The sequence below is a fragment of the Antennarius striatus genome, chromosome 2, assembly GCF_040054535.1.
Source record: "Antennarius striatus isolate MH-2024 chromosome 2, ASM4005453v1, whole genome shotgun sequence".
NCBI lineage: Eukaryota > Metazoa > Chordata > Actinopteri > Lophiiformes > Antennariidae > Antennarius > Antennarius striatus.
In genome coordinates, this window is record NC_090777.1 from 6,629,087 (window position 1) to 6,650,537 (window position 21,451).

The window sequence follows — 21,451 nt, forward strand, 5'->3', positions numbered from 1 at the left end:
AAAAATTGTAACATGTTCTAAATGTTCTGAATGTGATTGAAGTTTTTTTTGCAAAAAAATCTTCTTCTTCTGAAGCACTTTAGTGCTTTCATCTAATGTAAAATTGTAAAATGTTTGAATGTGATTAAAGTGTTTTTGCAAAAAAAAAAAAAAAATTTCTACGCGTGGTCTACACTCCACTCCAGTGCGGGGCGGTATTGACCCTAAATCCAGTTGTCGCCACCAAGAAGAAACAGAACAAGAAGACGGAGAAAAAAAACAACTGCTGTTCTCACAGAATGTATGCACAGGCGGTACACAAAGGTGGAACTCAAGGAAAATGCAATTGAATTTTTTTTCAAGGCGTCCCCTTCTTTCATCGACATGATGGAAAAACCGATAGGTTAGCCGCTGTACAGTTACAACAGCTACACAGCCAAGGCTTTTGCGTCAAACAGTCCAGTTAATAGTAACTGTTTCCAGTAATTATTCGGTCCCGTGTGTGATGAGCCTCGCTTCATGGGATCGATGTTTCCTGTTATTAAGAGTATGGATTCGATGTACAGGTACACTTACATTATTGGATACATTTTCAACTCTGGAGTTATACAACTGTTTTTTTTGTTTGTTTTTTTCCCTTGTCTTATAAGAAAATAGTGTTTATTAACAGTGTTATTACATTAACTGTGGCATCAACCCAATAGTTCTGCTTAGACTATTCATGCGGCGTTACGTTATTTTGTGTGCTTCTTGTCCTCCTCCTCATTTCGGCTTTTCCCTTCAGGGGTCGCCACAGCGAATCAGTTGCCTCCTCCTAACCCAGAGCTACCTCTAGCTCGGTCTCCCGTCTTTTCTTCAGTGACACTGTCTCTAGACCAAACAACATCGCTGGTCTCACCACAGTTTTGTACACCTTTCCTTTCATTTTAGCTGAAACTCTTCTATCACACGTCAGACCTGACACTTTTCTCCATCCTGCCTGTACACGCTTCTTCACCTCTTTTCCACACTCTCCATTGCTCTGGACTGTTGACCCTAAGTACTTAAAATCCTCCACCTTCTTGATCTCTTCTCCCTGTAACCTCACTCTTCCACCTGGGTCCCTCTCATTCTCACACATGTACTCTGTCTTACTGCGGCTAACCTTCATTCCTCTCTTTACCAGGACAAACCTCCACCTCTTTAGCTTCTCCTCCACCTGTTCCCTGCTCTCACTACAGATCACAATGTCATATGTAAACATCATAGTCCATGGAGATTCCTGTCTAACCTTGTCTGTCAGCCTGTCCATCACTATAGCAAGAAGGGGCTCAGAGCTGATCCCTCATGCAGTCCCACCTCCAACTTTAAATTCCTCTGTCACACCTACAGCACACCTCACTACTGTCTTACAGTCCTCATACATGTCCTGCACTGCTCTAACATACTTCTCTGCCACTCAAGACTTCCTCATAAAATACCACAGTTCCTCTCTGGGCACCCTGTGTACACTCTGTGTACTCACTGTGCTTTGTTTGACGGAGAAATTAATTTCCCTGATGGCACCTCCTTAAAAGGAGAGTAAAGTTAATTTTAAGTGACGTATATGTTGTTCATCATTATGAAAAATAGAATAAAAATACATTTTATATGTGTAGCATCATCCCTTTGGTCAGAAAAGCTTAAAATCTGCGCAGCAGCAGCTTCCGTATTCAGTGGTCACGTTGGTGTCATACATCACTGGCGCCCATAAGAAACAATGCAATCCACGATGCAATTAACTCCAAAAATATGGTTACCTGCGCGGTGAACGGTTATGTCAACAGAATATCAAGGAAACACAAAGACCTATCGTTCTTTAGAATACCTTCTGGGAAGCTAGGAAGGAGATGGGCACGGATAAATCGGGTCAATATGACCAAGGATCCGAGGATCTGCCATAAGCACTTTACCTCGGAGGATTTCCAAAGAGATTTGAAGGTAAGATCATTTTCAGACAACCCATAGTATTTATTCTGAATTCCCAAGGTTTAGTGGATGATTAATTAATGTCTGGAGCTACTGGAGATATTATATAAATGTTTTTATGACCAGATTATCGCGCGATTATGGCACTCACAAAAAGTAAACAAAAGTGATAGAATGGTCATTTTACTGAGAAGATCTGTGACACTGAAATACAACATACAGTTAATCGCGCTGCCGATGCTAATGTGGTAGCCGGTCAATGGGATTTTCCATATTATTAGCATTGAGCTAGCCGCCATTCGTTACTGTTGGACTGTGTGGAATTAATATTCTAAGGAACGATAGGTCCTTGTCTTTGTGTTTTCTTGATGTTCTGTTGACACAAGTTCACTGCGAAGGTAACCATGATATTTTTGGAGTTAATTGTGTCGTGGATTGCATTGTTTCTTATGGCTGCCAAACTGTGTTGGGCGCCAGTGACGTATTACGCCCACTTCACCACTGGATGATGAAGCTGCTGCGGCAAAGATTTTAAGCTTATAAAATTTATTTTTTCTTCTATTTTTCATAATGATGAATACCATACATGTCACTTACAATTAACTTTACTGTCCCTTTAAATAATGTACCTCTATAGTAGTCCTCAACTTATGAACATTCGACTTAAGAACCATAGGAGATACAACCAAATGCGCGCCATCATATCGGACTTGTCTTGCAGTTTCTCTTTTTGCCGCAACCCCCACTGAGCAGCATTGCTACCTTTGCGCATTCTCCACACTCATCTACCCCTCTTGTTCTTGTTTGTTGTTGACTATGTGAGCGTGTCAAAGCATCAGGCTTCGTACTTTGGATACTTTACTACTTATCATGGATGACAAAGCAAAGGATAGTGAGAATACTGTTAGTGGTAGATGACAACTTTGCATCTGACCAACAATTCCTTTCTCCTCCTCCTTTTCCTTCTCTCTAAAGGTATGCTACTAGTTACAGTAACATCAACAAGTGACTCTGGCTAATGTTGTTGGATATGCTTAAAAACTGGTCGACAGTTCCTTGAAGGGTTTGCTTATTTTTCTCCTCAAGGATTCATTTATAAGGAGCAAAAGGTTTTCATAAACTAATGTGAATTCAAAGCAGTTGCATTAATTACCAGTGATGCTTAACAGTAGATATTTTAACAATACATACATATTTTAATATACGTTTTTAGTCTATTGTTGTACAGTAACATGGTATTACATGCTTTGAACAGTGTTATAGTGATTCTGAGTCTAAATTTTGTGGTGGACTGATGTTAATTAGTATTTTTCTGTGTATTTTTAAAAAAAATGACATACTAATCGAGGATGACTTAACTCGAAACAACCTGCTCCTGTATGTTATTTTATTATGTGTTATTTTTATGTTGTCAGATGGTCTACCTGTAGGAGCTAATTTACGTCGGAACCAATGTTTTTGGGTTAGGTTTCTGGCCAGAGGCATTTACTGATGTTGAATGCTGAACTCTGATTTTGTTGTTAGTGGATGTTAACTAATTGTCGCGTTAACTGGCAAACTTCATCCATCCACCTTCAACCATTAATCTGGAGCTGGGTCGAGGAGGCAACAATCTCAGCAGAGATGCCCATACTTCTCTCTCCCCAGACACTTCATCTAACTCTAATCACTTTTTGGCCTGCCAAGCCTTTCCAGGCTCCTGCCTTGCCAGTGGATCCAGCTCACCACCCAGTGGAGATTGGTTGACAGCTCTGCCCCTCTCTTCACCTGAGTGTCCAAGACACACATTCGGAGGTCTGATGATGCAACAATAAAGTCGATCATTGACCTTTGGCCTTGAGTGTCACGGTGCCATGTGCATATCCTTGTGAAAGGTGTTCATTTTGAACAAACTGACTAGTTCAGATCAGGGAGGCCAATCATCCAAATCACCCCTTTCTAGGTGTCAATGTCAGTGCCTACATGAGTGTTGGAGTCCCTAAGAAGAACAAGGGAATCCCCGGTTGGGGCATCATTCAGTATCCCTCTCAGGGACTCCAAGATATTATGCACTGATGCAGAATAGCTCCAGCAGTGAAATAACAGTGAGGCACCTATTCACGACCTGATGGCACTGGGATGCGACCCTCTCTTTCACTGGGGTATCCTCCAACTCATGGCGGCTGAGCTGTGGGGCTATAAGCAAGCCCACACCAGCCAGTCTGGAGGGGTTTAGTTCCATAGCCCAAGTTTTGGGTGGAGGTGAGCCTGACTACATCTAGTCCGTACCTCTCAACCCCCTTTACAAGCTCCAGCTCCTTTCCCCCCAGCGAGGTGACATTCCATGTCCCAAGAGCCAGTTTCTTTGTCCAGGCATTGGGTTATTGAGCACCACATTGTCGACTGGAACCAAATTCATATTGCACCTGTACCCTATGGTTCCCTCAGCAGGAAGTGAGTTCACAGGAGATTTGGCCCACTTTGGGCTGAGGCCTGGCTCCAGGGAGGAGCCCTGGTTGTGCCATCCCAGGCGATATCACAGTCCTTGATTTACTTCTTCCAATATTTTCTTCTACTGCTCCTAGTGCGGTCACGACCTGTTTGCCATCGGAGACCCCAACCAGTTGCATAAAGCTCCCGCATCATAGCTCCTAGGATCATTCAGGCACTCAAATTCCCCCACCAAGTACTACAGGGCGGCACGGTGGCGCAGTGGGTAGCACTGTCGCCGCACAGCAAGGCGGTTGCTCGTTCGCATCCAGCTCTGTGTGGAGTTTGGATGTTCTCCCGGTGTCTGCATGGGTTCTCTACGGGATCTCCGGCTTTCTCCCACCTCCAAAAAACATGCGCTTCAGGTTAATTGGCTGTCTTCAAAGTGTCCATAGGTGTGAGTGTGTGCGTGGGTGTTTGTCTCTATGTGGCTCTGCGGTGCACTGGTGTCACGCCTGGAGTTTCCCCCGTCTCACACCCTTAGCCAGCTGGGATAGACTTCAGCTCCCCGCTACAGCGGATAAAATCAGCTAAGAATTTAAAAAAAATTTTTATATACGATTTAATCATCGAAGGGAAATTAGTGGCACACTCTAGTTAGTTGAATCATGCATATAGTGTCTTGCAAAAGTATTGCCCCCCCCCCCAATAACTTTTTGACATTTTGCCACATTTCAGGCTTCAAACTTAAAGATAACAAACTGAAAATAGTTTTCAAGAATCAACAACATGTGAGACACAATCGTGAAGTGGAACCAAATTTATTCAACATTTTATATTGTGTTTAAAAATAAAAGTAGGATGTGCAAAAATATTGGTTCTCTCAGCTCAGCCAACCGACTCCAGAAGTTCCCTGATGACTTCTGAATGATCCAATGTTGACCTAAATGACAAACAGATAGATAGATAGATAGATAGATAGATAGATAGATAGATACTTTAATAATCCTGGCAGAAATTGCACATATCCACTGCTCAGGCATTACATAATGAATAAATCAATAAATACTGGGTAAACACCAGGGGGAAAAAAAGAAACACTGACATCACAGGACATACCACGAGACATACACTACACTAACAAACACATGTAGCATTAACAGGACATATACTAAACTATAACTAAAATATAGACAGTATAAGATTGAAATATAAAATTAAAAAATAAACAGTATAAAATTAAAATATAAACAGCATAAAATTAAATAGAATACATTCAATCGCGTGCTGACCTCGCCGCATCCCCCCCGTTCCTCCTGAGAGAGTAATTGTACCCCCTGATGGCACGGGGCACGAAGGAGGACCTCAGCCTCTCTGTGGAGGCTGAGGCGCTGTGTGACAGCATTCTGCAACTGAAGGTGCTCCTCTGCTGGGAGAAGGTGGTGTGCAGGGGGTGGCTGGTATTCATGATAGCCCTGACTTTTGACATGGTCCTGCTCTCCAGAAGCATCTCCACACAGTTGAGACTCAGCCCGACCACTGAGCCCGCTCTGCGGATGAGCCTTTTAAGATGGTCCATATCTCTTTTCCTGGCCCCGCCACCCCAACACACAATGGCATATGACAGCACACTAGAAACTACGGACTGATAGAACATGAGAAGGCGCTCAGGACAGATGTTAAAGGAGGAGGACCTCAGCCTCTCTATGGAGGCGCTGTGTGACAGCAGTCTGCTGCTGAAGGTGCTCCTCTGCTGGGAGAAGGTGGTGTGCAGGGGCTGGCTAGTGTTCATGATAGCCCTGACTTTGGACATGGTCCTGCTCTCCAGAAGCATCTCCACACAGTCCAGGCTCAGCCCGACCACTGAGCCCGCTCTGTGGATGAGTCTGTTAAGACAGTCCATATCTCTTTTCCTGGCCCCACCACCCCAACACACAATGGCATATGACACCACACTAGAAACTACGGACTGATAGAACATGAGAAGGTGCTCAGGACAAATGTTAAAGGAGGCCAGCCTCCTAAGGAAGTACATCCTGCTCTGCCCCTTCTTGTACACACAATTCATGTTGAGTTACCAGTCCAGTTTGCTGTCTAGCCGCAGTCCCAGGTACTTTTAGTTTCCTAGTCCCTCCACCTCACTGCCCTCGATGATCACTGGTTGTGGAGAGGGAGGTGCCCACCAGAAATCCAGCAGCATCTCCTTCGTCTTTGAGACGTTGAGCTGGAGCTGGTTCTGCTGGCACCACTCCACAAAGTCAGCCACCAATGCCCTGTACTCCCCCTTATCACTCTCCCAGATACATGCCACAATCGCAGTGTCATTGGAGTACTTCTGTATGTAGCATTTATCGGAGTTGTGCTTGAAGTCCGATGTGTAGAAGGTAAAGAGAATGGGGGAGAGCACGGTCCCCTGTGGTGCCCCAGTGCTGCTCATCACCATAGAAGACAAACAGTCCCCTATACGGACGTACTGGGGTCTGTCCGTTAGGTAGTCCGTGATCCAGCTCACGAGGTAGGGGTCCACAGCCATGGAGGTTCGTATATCCTGCAGGACCCGGGGCTGGATGGTGTTGAAGGCGCTCGAAAAGTCAAGAAGAGCATCCTGACGGCACAGCCCCCGGTGTCCAGGTAGGAGAGCACACGGTGGAGAAGGTACAAGACAGCGTCATCAATCCCAACCTTGGCCTGACAGTGAACTGAAGAGGGTCCATTGCACCCGTCACCTGTGGATGCATGAGCTCTAGGACCAGTTGATCTAGGGTCTTCATTACATGGGAGGTAAGAGCGACCGGTTGGTGGTCGTTGAGCTCAGTAGGGCGTCTTTTCTTGGGTACAGGGACGATGAAGGTCTTCCACTGTGACGGGACCCTGCCCAGCCGCAGACTGAGGTTGAACAATCGCTGCAGGGGGTCCCCTAGTTCTGAAGCAAAGGCTCGGAGGAGTCTTGGGGAGATCTTATCCGGTCCAGCCGCCTTATAGGGACGGAGCCTCCACAGCGTTGTCGTCACCAGGTATGCAGTGACGACGGTCTCGGTCGTGGTGGGAGCAGGAGGTCGTGGCGAGGTTGGCAGTCCAGTGGTTGAGGTGGGGCTGTTGAGCTTTGCAGCTCTTGGAGTGGGCTCGTGAGAAGTGGCAGGGGCAGTGGTGGAAGTTGAAGTGGCAGGGATAGAAAAAACGCAAAATTAAGCACAACAAAGTCGCTCAGAGCACAAGAAACTGCAGCCTGCTCGCGCATGCGCAGTGCAACAGTTTATTATCTTTAAGTTTGAAGCCTGAAATCTGGCAAAATGTCAAAAAGTAATGGGGGGGGGGCAATACAATACTTTTGCAAGACACTGTATATGTGTGTACAGGCCCTGAACACACAAACACACACACAGGGGGCCTGTGCATGCAGCGGAGAGGTAGAGTGGCGGGCAGCTCCTTTGTGTTGTGCCCAAATGAACAACCTGTAAGGGGGACGGCGCCCTGCTCAAGGGTGCCTTAGCAGTGCTCCGGAGGTGAGTCAACACCTCCCACTGTCAGTTCACACTCTGGGTGTTTTTTGGGCAGGAGTGGAACATTGGACGACCCACTCTTATCTCCCACTCTACCATTGAGCCACCGCTGCCCCTGATGAATAAATGAACTAAAGTATTACAGTAATTTATTAAATCCTTTAACTTTTTCTGATACGTCTTAGGGAATAGTACTTTCGTATTCAGTGTAATAATAGCATTTAAATGACCTCAAATGGTGGTTATAGATTTGAGTTTAATCAATAACCACTTACAAAAAATCTCTCGGAACCAATTATGTTTGTGTGTTGAGGACTACCTGTAGTAAAAAATATATACCTGCTTTGTTCTGAAATATACAAAAGTGTGGTCTTAATGAACATAGATTACTAAATTTGAAGTGAACATCTTTTAACCATTCCTGTTGGCTAACATGTTTGCATGCTTCTTCCCCAGTGAGACTGGTGTGTTCTACCAGGCCATGCCTGCTGTTGGAGCTGATGGAAAGAACATTATGAAACTAATTCCAGTACAAATGATCAACGGGGAATTTGTCCAGGGTCAATCGAGTAATTCCCAAAGTCATTCAACACCACAGAAAACTGTTAACATGAATTTGGGCTCATCTTCTGTTAAGATGGTAAAAAAGACTGCTTTGAATTCCGCTGCAGGTCAAATTTCTGGGCAGCAGGATTCCCTTTTGAATGTTTTGCCAAATTACATGGGCTTGGATCCTAGGAATTTACTTAAGAGTCCGCTACATTCGCAGACCATACCTCCAGTGGCAACAATCTCAACAATCTCTGAAAAGTTGATAAGTGTATCACGTCATCTCCCAGTGATGGTAAAATCTCCAGTACTCCCAAGAGGACATTATCTTCAGATTCCACCTAATGCTCAAATACGAACAGTTCCAGCATCTGAACTCCCTCCAGCTATCAAGAAACAGATTTTTACTTCAGCCAGCTTCGCCCCGGGTTCAGGTGTACCCAGTGTGGTGTATGTGTCACCTGTCTCAACCATAAATCAATGTGCTGTTCTACCCAGCAATTCTGCACTTCACTCACTGAAGCTTCTATCTAAGACATCAAATACAGGTTCAAGGGAACCCCCATCAAAGGGCTTCAAAAGACGTTTAAAATTGATTCCGAAGGTTTCACAAAGGCCCAACAGTCCAATAAAGTGGATGATTGAAGAGGAGGACACTTCAACAAGTACAACTCTCAACCCACTTACTTCTTCAGAGATTCTTTTGACCATGGCGCAAAGTAAAAATGCTATCAATTCCTGTGATGTAATGACAGAGCCAGCTTCTCAGGTTTTTCCAACAGCAAATGGTCAAGGAGAAGAAAATGCCTTGGTCATGTGCAATGGGAAGGTGTTTTTTGTGGCCAAAAGGTCCAAAAGGTACAGCCTACCCAATAGAATGCAAAAAAGGGACTCACTGGCATCATCACATGGTGAATTTAAAAAAAGCACAGTCGTTTCATCACAACAATCATTACAGTCAGTCACACCTGAGATCAGACAGGACATCAGCATTCTCATTCCAGATGAATCAGATGAAGTGATTGACCTTTGTGATGATGATGATGACTTGTCTCAAAAAGCAGCGCCAGTTACTATGCCAACAGTCACTCATTCAGATGAAGATAATGTCATATTTGTTTCTTATATTCCACCCAAATCCAAGTGTACATCAGAGCAAGATTTGACAGTAAAAACCCAGTTGTCTTTTATGAAAAGAACCGACCACATCGAGACATGTAGCTTGGACAGTGTGACAGAACAAAAGAGACTGGACAAATCACCTGGTGGAGGTGACAACTCCCCACTGAGAGGAACAGAAGCTGACCAGAGTGTGTCAGTCAGCACAGTCAATAATATTCCTGATGTTTGTGGTTCAATCGTGATGAAGATGCATGATAACAGTCAGCCGTGTACCTCCATCCAACAGCTGAAGACCATCCAAAGCCCATCAGATACCAGTACCTCTGATAGCAGCGCTGGAGCCTCTAACAGCAAGGAGGTGAGAAAACTGCTCTTTTTTTCCAACTTTATTATCCAACATAAATTAAGAATCAGAATATTGTTGAGGAATGTAAAGATGTAGTAATAACATGGAGGGAAAGTTCATGTGGACAGTTTGGTGGGAAAGTGAGAGATGTTGTTGAAATGGTTTGGATATGTATGTAGTAGAGATGATAGTAAGTCATGGAAAAGGATGCTGAGGATGGAGAATGGTATTGGTGGAAAATATTCTGCTCTGGTAACCCCTAATGGGAACATGTTTTAAAGAGAACATATGAAAAAAATTAATACTTCAAAAATCAAATGAATTATTTGAAAACCAGATGGCAGGCATTGAAACAGAAAAAAATTAGAAGCTCAGTAAGAGTGTCTATGTGAGAACAAGAAGGATTTACTCAGATAGTACCATTTCAAACAATAAGAATTTAGAAAATTCATACAAACATTTTTGTGTAATTTCTCAAATTTGAATGTCTTCCTAGGAAATACCACAGCTGAACAAACATACCACCTTACAGTTTGAGTTTCTTTAACTTTTGGAGAAAATGGTCACTTGATATATTTAGAATAAGATTTATCCATAACAAATAAAATTATTTATTCTCCAATCTGAAAATGCACACTTCTATTATAAATGTGGAAAAAGTCTATATTTCAAAGTAGACCAGATGAATTTGTTGTAACATTTCCAATTGCACAATTTAATCTCAAAGGGACATCCATTTATCCTTAAAGGAAAATTATGTGGGTTATAACACAAACCAAGTGGACCACATAGAACAGGAACATTCAAAACGCATGTTACAGTGTCCCTGTAGGTTTTCTCGGGTTCAAATAAATAGTAAGGTTTAGTAATCCCGACGTGATGTTATTTAGCTGGATCAAAGGTAAAGCTTTTTTTTTTTATGTCCGATGACAATACCTTCAAATTACCTTATAAGCAACAGTTGTGCAGTCCACTAAATTTGTATTATTTCAGAAAAATTAAAAGAAATTGAGGGTTTTATCCATCATTGGATTTATCTTGTGAAAATGGATGTGTCATCTGTGAATTAACATATTTTAAATTATGTATTGACGAAATGTGTGAAAAACAGATTCATCACACCCAGGGTACAATAGTTTTAAGCTTTTGTTCTGTCCACACATCCATTTTCTTGTAAATGATATAACCATAATAGTCTCTTCTACAGCCTCATTTCCACATTGTGGGTCACTGGAGAGATGGGTGGATTCAAGATTTTTTTCCCCTCTAGTTTGGATTTTTTTTTCTTTTAATGTTTTGAGTTAATTAAAGAGGACATACAAGTATGCGACCATTAGGGCATTCTAGTGTTGGATGTCATCAAGAGTTTTCAGCAAGTAATATAAACTAAAAAACTTTCATGAAAGCTCTCAGTTCACTGACAGTGTAATCTGCACAACCTTTTAAATGTGACTAAAAAGGATATAGATTGAGTCATTCTGAAATGCAAAATCATTGGACAGATTTTCAAGTCTTTACTGATGTACATTGTATAAACAAATAAAAATAGCCTAACGGTAAATGTAAACAACAATCATCAAACCTTTTAAGGATGTATTCATTGAACCAATAAAATTTGACTAACTTAACTTGCTTGAGTTTCTTCAAGCAAGAGAGAGTGATGGGGTATTATTCTGCACTGCACCAAATTGCTTGTGTTGGATGAAGTTACAGGCAGTAGGATGTTTACCATGTTGTTTACAGCACTTACACACCTGTCACTTCTGCTCAGTGTTTTCACTTCTCTCATCTGTGAGGTGAGGGAGACACTGGGAAATGCCAATGGAGCTATATGGACAGTAAAGACAGTAGCGTGCAGGTTATTTTATAGGACTCTGGCAGTGTTCCTCCCGTGTGTGTGTGTGTGTGTGTGTGTATGTGTGTGTGTGTGTGTGTGTGTGTGCGTGCGTGCGTGCGTGCGTGCCTACCTGCCTGCCCGCATGCCCATGTGTGTCCTATTAGTCAGGTGAAATGCTTCCTCATTCATATTATCATTTAGCTCAAATTATTACATAAAGTTAGAATGGATGTAATGTTATATTTTGTTATTGTCTGTATATTTATTATTGGCTATTATTTTTTCTGTTTACAGAGCTCTTTAAATCATACAACAGTGTTGAAACCTTCGCCGGCGCCAAGATCCAATCAGATGGCCGATCATATGTTGAGGCAGATGTTTAGTATAACAGCTGATGTGAAAATTTTGCTTCAGAGGATTGATGAAGCATCAGCTGTTGAGTCTCTGCAGAGACAGTCTATAATGTTAGCAGAGACGCTTTTGAAAAAAACAAGTTGGTTGAGAAACAAAGACTGTCTCTTACAGAACTTTAACAGTCCTCAAGAAATGCACAAAGACAGTAGTCTCATTCATTTTAAACCTGTAGAATCTGTAGCTGAACAAAACCTGCTAGCAGACCCTCCTTCTCCAAATCAAAATGTACATACCGCACCTCTCAAATGTTCACATTTTAAGAAGAACACAGATTCTTTGTCCAAGAGTTCACTGACCGAAACATCGTATGATGTAATGAATTCAGCATTATGCTATGTGGAACCGATAGACGAGGATTTCCTCAGCACAGATGAAAATGACATCCCCAACTCCCAAAACACAGATGCCCGGCAACTGATTCCAACTTGTGTGGATCTGATTGCAAACACAAGAATGGGAAGAACGAGGAAACGCACAATTTGTCCGTGTTGCAAGTCTGGTAGTCAAGGTCCTGCAGTGAAGTCCAACACAAAGACAGAACAACCCATGAAGTGGACGTGGATGACGGCAAAGATGAGTAAAAAAAGTGGAAGGACAAAGACTCTTACAAAAATTGTGAAAGCATCTGGTCGAATCACCTGTTTAACTGCCAAGAATGAGCAGATATCTAGCTATGAAGGCTCAGACAGTAACATCATATCCGCATCATCCATGGGCAATGATGATGAATTAAAAAGACATGAAAAACTGAAAGACCTTCTTATAGAGAAAGAATCATCTTTAGAACTCATGAGACATGGAATGAATTGAGCTAAACACACTTTTATAAAGCTAATCCATTTATCTTGAAATATAGACCTCATCATCATCTTAATCTGTATTATCTGTAGTTGGGTCGCAGGGACAGCAGTTTTAACAAAGAACCCCAAATTGCCATTTCCCTGGCCAAATCAACCAGCTCTGACTGGGGAACCTTGAGGTGTTCCCAAGTCAGTGTTAAGATATAATCCCTCCACCTGGTCCTGGGTCTGCCCCGAGGTCATTCGCACCAGATGTCTGAACCACCTCAGTTGACTGGAGCAGTGACTCCACTCTGAGCCTCGCATATAGCAATGTTTCTTACTCTTTCTGTAAGGGAGGCACCAGCTACCTACATGAGAAAACCCATTTAATTCGCTTGTACCCATGGGTACAGTATATAGACCTGATATTTATAACGACCAAGAGCTAACATTCCTACTTTATATAACATATGTACAGACTCTCATAGAAGAGCTAGGAGAATATTCTTTATCCATTGCAACACTACTGTCATTTTAATGGAATGAATAAAAGCCATTTATTATGCTTTAGGAGAATGTTTACCTGATGTTTTGTTTTCTCCAAACCCCCATGTATTTATAAGGATGTTATTTATACCCTTTTTGAACTGAAATCTTCACTGCTTCTAATTTAAAAACATGAGCACACCCTATGTTGAATGTTGAAAACTTTCAAAAAACATGGCCTCTCATGACGACACTGAGAACTTTGGATTGATGCATAATAGAGTGAATTTCATGCATTGAAACTGATGAAAAATATTTAATCAGAACCTAATGTATAGTTCACATTTTAGCCCCTTTATTTTTATCAACAAAATAGAGCAACCCATGCTGTGAAAACATTTGAGAGGATCATAAAGATGGTGAACTATGTCAGTGCGAGACATCGAGCCAGAACAAAATTTGATGGAGGCCCATAGCAATTAATGGTGTGACCTGGGTATTGGGGCCAAAGGCGAATAGAGCTGGTTCCTTCATACTTGAACCATCTTTCTCTCATTTTTCCTGTCAACAAATCTTCAACTGTCTAATCAGTTAAAGACAAAAGTTACCCCTACACAAAAACATATAATATTTAATAAATATAATTACATTTATTTGTTTAGTTTTTTGAGCTGTAAGTCATTAAAAAAATACTACTGTAAAAGCTTGAAATATTTTCAGTTAGTTTAGTTACAATGCAGCATGGTGGCGCAGTGGGTAGTGCTGTGGCCTTACAATGGGAAGGTTCCAGGTTACATTTCTTTCTGTGCTGACTTAGTATGTTCTCCCTATTCCTGTGTGGGTTCTCTCCAGATTCTCTGTTCTATCTAAAAACTGGTCTAGCCCTAATTGTTTGGTTGTATTGCAGTTGTTTTTTTACTGAGGACATTCAAATATTTTTTTCAAATTCAATTTTTCACAGATCATTAGTCTTTGTGCTTTTTTTGTCATGTTATCAGATGTATACCATACACATCTTTATGAAATCGATGGATCTAGATCTAGCAATTGGCAGAGGGATTCTTCAGCACTGTGAGACTGCAGTTTTCATTGTTTTTGGCTTTGATACTTGACCAATGTAACATAACTGTATATTAAAAATAAGGGTAAAACAATTCCAGAACCCTTCCAAATGTTACGACAGAGTGTCAACCTCTGAGCAATCTTGTGGTGTAGACATAAAAAGCATTTTTTATTTTATCTTTGTGAAAAGTGAAATTTTTTATTTGATGCTTGGAATCTCTTTAGATGCAGGCGAATGTTTTGCCAAGGTAAGAACAATAAAGAGTGTGTTCAGTGTCCCTTAGCAAGTAGTGAATGTACTGAAAAATGATTAGAGCAGAGTAGAGAGTAGAGTATGACTATTGATCCCTTAAGGTGGTTCCGTCAGGGAAATTAACATCTATTGATTTAACAGATTAATAGATAGATTAATATAGATCTTAATCTTAATATATATCTGAACTATGTTATAACATATGATTATATAAGATCTGATTTATGTTGTAACAGAGAAATAAACATTTTTTTCTGTGCAAGTGTAATGTTCGTAACTTGAATAATAAATTCAGTTATTTAACATTAAGGAGTAGTTACATTTATTTTACTTTACACTGAGTTACATTAGATCTTAATATAGATCTAATATAGATTAATATAGATCTTAATCTTAATGAAAATATTGACACACGGGCCAAGTGGTCATGACACGAAATACTGTATCTACACTTCTTTGAGATGTCCTGCTCCTTTTTTCCCAGAGGGTGGCGCTAACAGATCCGTGTACTTTCTGTTGCCAACCATTATGAATGAACGAAGAAGAACGTAAAGCGATCACGTAGACGGCGAGTGATGTGTGTTGGAAATAAGCAAAGGAAAACCAGGTTTGGTACCGACTATATCAGGTAAAATTAACTTATCGCAAGTAAGCCAGGACTATTTACAATCATTTGACGGCAAGGCGCGAGCAGAGAGATCAACAATGTATCGGCCAATAGCTGTGTCCTAACTTAGGGGTCGAAGAATGCGACTTTCCTATGTTGACTGATGGTCAACATAGGGTCAAAAATAATACGAATTAAAACCAATGCATTTTTACAGTAAACTGGTCATCAAAATCCTTTTTTAAAAAGTTTGTAATATTTTTATATTCCATATATTCCTTGTAAAACATGTTCGTGACATGAGGCCGTTTGAATTCATATTTATTTTTTCGTTAACTGTAAGAAATTACAGTTTTTGTATCACTCTGCCTCTCACAAGTGGAGTAAAGCGGGTCGTCCCTAAGATCGGCGGTCCCACCCTAAAAAACACTCGGGTGTGTGAGCTAACAGTGGGTGTCAGCTCACCTCCGGAGCACTGCTGTGGCGCCCCTGAGCAAGGCTTTCGATTTACCGCTCAATCCACGTTCCTACTCTCACCTATGGTCATGAGATTTTGGTCATGACCGAAAGGATAAGATCCTGGATACAAGCGGCTGAAATGAGTTTCCTCCATAGAGGGGCTGGGCGCACTCTTAGAGATAGGGTGAGGAGCTCAGTCACCAGGGAGGCGCTCGGAGTAGAGTCGCTGCTCCTCCGCCTCGAGCGGATCCAGCTAAGATGGCTCAAGCATCTGTTCCGGATGCCTCCTGAATGCCTCCCTGCAGAGGTTGTTCTGGGCATGTCCTACTGGGAGGAGACCTCGAGGAAGATCTAGGACACGCTGGAGGGACTGTGTCTCTTGGCTGGCCTGGGAATGTCTTGGGCTCCTCCCGGAGGAGCTGGAGGAGGTGTCTGGGGAGAGGGAAGTATGCTAAGACCGTTGCCCCCACGACCCGACACTGGATAAGCGGTTGTAGATGGATTCATGGATGGAGAAAATTCCATAGGGCTTGTTTTTGACCCCCCTTATGGAAGACTCAGGTAGTGATACAAAAATGGTAATTTCTTAAAATTAATTAAAAAAATGAATAACATTTCAAATGGCCTCATTTCATAATCATGTATAATGAGAAATACCTGCAATATGAATATTTTACAACTTTTCATTTTAAAGCTTTTGAAGAAAGCATACTGCTGTAGATGTCTTTCATTAAGATCCAGGCAACCACAGTGTGTTAGAGAAGGAGGAGAAGTAGTATACTCCTGTAGTAAAATATACAGAGCCCTAAAATGTAGGCAACAGTGCACTGTTGGGCTATTAGGCCGTTAGGTACATCAGTACTTGTTTTTTGTCCATAGCTACTGATGAACATCTTTATTTAAGACAATGAGCAACAGTTAATGTGTTTTAATGTGTTGACAGGGAAAAATACAGAAGGAATAATTTAAGTATGGAAATTTTCATCCCAGTGGAGGCTGAAGTGAAAAAAATCCTCCTGTGGAGTTTACCAAACTCAGTGCTCAGAAAAATGGGCCTCCCATTGTCTAACGCTGAAGGCTGCAGGACATTTCCAGAGTCTCCAGAGGGTATATGGATTTCTCCAGTGGTACTACGGAGAAAAGGCCAGAAACACAAACCCCTTACTGGAAACACCATGGGAAGTATGTCCTCAGTCATAGGCACCATGTCACAGGTCACACCAGTTCCCTATCCAATATCATTTGTCTCTTCTTCGGACATGGCTTACAAAGTACTGAAGGACACCATGCCAGGCCAAACAGTTCCTTTTCACTCATTTCACATCTCCGAGTTACTTGTAACTCCAGCACCACATACCCATCAAGACGCTGTCGTCATCTACCAAGACCGTGTTTACCTGTCTATCAGGAGGCTTTGTCAAACCCAGCATCTAGCACAGACATATGATCCACAACACGTTTCCATGGCTTCCATTACTTCAACAACAGACACGTCTTCTAAAAGCAGAAAGGTAATGTGACATTTCAGCTGAGAATCACATTCAGCTTCCACACATGCTAACGACTCTGATGCTGTAGCCACATTTGAAGTTATGTATTTACATATTTTTCACTACTTTAATGATTCACTTTGATGATATTTGAAAATAAATAATAAAAAGGATGTACTAGACAGACATGTTTAAGTCATTGCAGTGGACTGTAGATACAAGAGGGTCTATATTTTTTTAGCTTGTCAGCTGACTCAGGCATCTCACAAGCTGCAGTTCACCTCAACACATTATTCTTTGGTACAAGATGAAACATTGGTCCCTTTTATGACTTCCTATGGGGAACACAGTGCGTGAAAATGACACTTAAAAATTAAGGCACTTGTTCTTCCATAATTGTTTTGTGCATAGTTACGTTAATCTGTGATGCTGATTTCTCCTGCAGCACACCCAGGCTTCACTTGAATCTCCAAACATGGAGATACAAAGGCCATGTGTTGCTTCAAAGCACTCAAAAGAAGCCAGTTCCACCAGATATGAGGTGAGTGGAATAACAGCTTAGTTTGGACTTTTCTTAATATTTTTAAATTCTGACAAAAGTGGGAGAGTGAGATAGGGATGGGTTGAATTTGGGATGTTTATAGTATAACTCAAAAACTGGTTCTGTCAAATTATTGGTATGATATCGCACAAAAAGAATATCCTAGAGAGGCTGTCTTTCTGAAGTAAAGATGAAGAGAGTTCACCTCTCTTAAAGATGGCAATGAAAATAATTTAACTATTTCAAACTAATGGTAATTTAAGGAATTGTGGTCCAATCACAAGTAGAGAAGTGGAGGTGCATCATGATAATGAGATAGTCCACCTATACTGGATAATTTTATATACTGGATAGTTTTTCAGGTATTTTTAATTACAGTATTTTCCGCATTATGAGGCGCACTTAAAAGCCTATTATTTTCTCATAATCCTGTAGTGCGCTTTATAATCCGAAGCGCCTTGTATATGGATCAATATTAATATTGGTTAAAAACAAGATTGCTGAAAAAAAATCCGGCAGTCTGGCCGGCAGTCAGGCTGCCCTACACCACCAAAGAACACCCTCACAAGGCACTGTGGCTGGCCTACGCCCCCAACAATGGTAGTCAAGTGGCTGAAGTCGTGGCTCTCACTGACCTGCTGTCTGACAGCAGAGCAGCCTGCTGAGAGCACCGGTGACCGGCTACGATAACGTAGCAAAACAGGAAATTTTCAACAATTCTATTAATAAAATTTGACTGACTGACTGATCTCAGTATTTCCCAACCACTGTGGCGCCAGAAATAACCCACTTTAAACTTAATTGGTCGATGCTATTGTCGAGTGTCAGTGCTGTAATGTGGTATCTAGTGATGGTCCATTCTATTAGTCTGCGGAAACACGGAGAAACTGGCATAAAGGTGAATGACAGATCCTCAAAGCTGAACTTCCAGCCTTTTCTGAAATTTCAAGAGCAGAGTCACTTCTAGACCAAGGTGCCTGGTGTGCTGCAATTGATTTTCAAATGTAGTTGATACCTGTGGGGGGGTGGAGTGGCGCAGTTTTGGCTTGTGTATTCTGTCTGGCAGCAACGTGTGGTGAGATTCACGGCGGTGAGACACCGATGTTAAAGTCAGTTCTATGGGTAAAACAGAGCGTCGCATTTGCCAGTAAATTAGCAGCCTGACATTAAAAACTAGTTAAAAAATTGTTTAGGATACACAGCAGCAAATAGCTGCACCTCACCTCGGACTGGACGACCGGTCGATCAAAACAAGATTTGATTAATAAACGAAGACAAACTACGTGCTTCGAACTTCAGATCAGGAAATAATCCGTCCTGTTCGAACTGAGTGGTCCACTCGTAATGAATTTAACCAATTTTTTATGTCGGGTTTTTTAATATGGCATATTTTGCCAGACAGAGTGGCAAATACACCACTTTGTAATTTGACTGTTTATAGATAATTTTATACTACAGTATTTTGTAGGACTTTTATCAGTAATTCTCAGCAGCTAAGAAAAAAACCCATGCGTGTTGACTTATTTCTAAGACGGCAAAGTGATCAAGTGATCAGGTTTTTCTTGACGAGGCTCAGAATGGCCTCACTGACATGACAATTGGGGGCATTCACAGTTGATTAAAGGTACTCACAGCCATGAATGCTTCATCTAGTGGACGGATAGCGCGACTACAGCCACTATTTTTTTTTTTATCTTTTTTTTTCTTTAAATATTATATGCGCCTTATAATCCAGTGCGCCTTATATATGGAACAAATTATTTAAAAAATAATTCATTAAAGGTGGACCTTATAATCCAGTGTGCCTTATAGTGCAGAAAATAGTGTATGTAATTGGGCCTCACTGTTTTATTCTTGATTGTTTCAATATACTTTTAAGGTTCCTTGCTCCAACCGCAGGTACACGGCCCCCCCTCCCTCAACACCATTCCTGATATTACTGCTTAGAAACTGTCTTCATTGCTGCTAACAGCACTGTTCATCTGTTTATAGTACATGAGTCCATTGAATTTCCCAATAGAACCGAAACCAAAGGCCTCCAGCAACTCGCATACCAAATTAACGGTTTTCATAAGAGGGGAATTAAAGAGTAATTCCTCCAAGAATATTATGATATGTTGGACAGCTTTTATTTAGAATTGTTTAGTGTGGCAATTATATATTGATGAGTTAACTGACTCAACACTTGGGGGACACCAATAGCAAAGACAAGTTAGTTTACAAGGAAAGGGAGCTGCTATTTTTCTTGGAATAATACAGGGTAGAAATCCAGGAACCACATATTCTGCAGAGTCTTTGGTTATTTGAGTGAGGGAACCAAACAGATTTCTGTCATTGACTTTGAACAACAAAGCCCTGATAGAAATGAAACGTGGTTGTCTTGGTTTATTTTGTACTATTTTGTATCATGAATCTCAACAGACAAACTACTATTTGTTTGTACTTTGACAAACTCATGTACTATAGCCTCATGTACCATTGCTTTGTGTGCCCTACAGGAGCATCTGCATGACAACAATACCAAAAATAAAATCATCACATGGAAAGGAACATGCAGCAAAACTAAACAGGATATAGCCTCGTCCATGACTGCAAGGTCTGCCATTCAGTGCACTGACTGGGTTGACGATGTGAGTTGTAAGCAGTCTGCAGAGCAAGTATCTGTCAGGAAGGAAGCTTGGATTCATCTTCAGAGGGAGCAGAAAGACAATGAGATAAAGCTGGGAGGTGAACAAGCTGAGATTGTCACTCATAATAGCTGTATAGACACAAATATAAAAACTGTCAGCAGAGGATGTGTTAACATTGTTGGATTTGTAGCGCAGTGTAACAACCCGAGCTGGACAGGGGGAGGATGTGAGGATGCAGCTTCCACATTGCTGCAGCAGAAAGCAGACTACAAGGAGCTGGCTCAAGAGGAGGAGATTGCACGACTGAAGGCCAAACTTAGACGAAGCAATGCAGCACTCAGCAGCCTGCAGTCATCAGAACAACAATAATAGTGATTTAGTGCTAAAATTATGTACATGTGATCAAAATTCCTTTTCTGGATATGTAAGTATGTGTTAGCTCACCAAACAACCCATAATGATAGATCATCTATGAAATATGGGAGCTTCTTCACTCTCCAAACAATGTCCCTGTTGTGGGATAAAATAAAGGCTCTTGAAGCAGATCTGCATATTAGAGCTTCACTCTATCCATGCATGCGTGAACATATTTGAGCGAAGCTGTGCCACATTTCCAGACCTTTTTTTCTAAAATAGCCTGCATTGTACGGAACTTTATTATACAGTGAAAGTACCTGTTTAAAATTCTAAATTCCTTGATAGTTTACTAAATGTCTTCTTTTACAAACTATTATGTTTGAATAAATTATGGTCCATTGTGTGAAATATATAAGTACAAAAAAAGAAACAATATGTTCTACAAATAATAAACATTTTTATTTGAAATAAAACTGTTCATTTTACTTTATATACAGATTTATTGTGTCTCCTTATATAGGCACACAAGTAGGTCTAATAAACATGCAACGTCATTGGTAGGTGTTTTCATGCATTGCATTAATGTTACAATTTTATTAACTTGGCAATCGTGCGATCACATGTTGGTGTCGTACACTTGATTTTTAAATCCAAGTACAATCAGCTAAAATGGCTTCAGTT

At 41.3% G+C, this 21,451-nt stretch overlaps 2 protein-coding genes across 4 annotated transcripts; both read left to right on the forward strand.

Annotated features, from left to right (window-relative positions):
- The first annotated feature begins 256 nt into the window (after window positions 1-256).
- lrif1 (ligand dependent nuclear receptor interacting factor 1) lies at window positions 257-14,831 on the forward strand. 2 transcript variants are annotated; one of them, XM_068331812.1, is made up of 4 exons: window positions 257-545; window positions 7,175-7,349; window positions 8,292-9,864; window positions 11,984-14,830. In XM_068331812.1, the coding sequence occupies exons 3-4, from the start codon at window positions 8,317-8,319 to the stop codon at window positions 12,911-12,913; spliced, it is 2,478 nt and encodes an 825-aa protein (XP_068187913.1). In that variant the 5' UTR covers window positions 257-545; window positions 7,175-7,349; window positions 8,292-8,316; the 3' UTR covers window positions 12,914-14,830. The 2 variants fall into 2 exon arrangements, with proteins under 2 accessions (XP_068187913.1, XP_068187904.1); XM_068331803.1 differs by lacking the exon at window positions 7,175-7,349 and having other exon boundaries at window positions 11,984-14,831.
- A 380-nt stretch (window positions 14,832-15,211) lies between these two features.
- On the forward strand, window positions 15,212-21,229 carry si:dkeyp-110g5.4 (uncharacterized protein LOC561637 homolog). Of its 2 annotated transcripts, none has more exons than XM_068336384.1 (5): window positions 15,212-15,314; window positions 16,696-17,263; window positions 17,688-17,783; window positions 20,282-20,510; window positions 20,609-21,229. In XM_068336384.1, exons 1-5 carry the CDS (start codon window positions 15,262-15,264, stop codon window positions 20,611-20,613), a joined length of 951 nt encoding a protein of 316 aa, XP_068192485.1. In that variant the 5' UTR covers window positions 15,212-15,261; the 3' UTR covers window positions 20,614-21,229. The 2 variants fall into 2 exon arrangements, with proteins under 2 accessions (XP_068192485.1, XP_068192475.1); XM_068336374.1 differs by having other exon boundaries at window positions 20,604-21,227.
- Window positions 21,230-21,451: the final 222 nt, after the last annotated feature.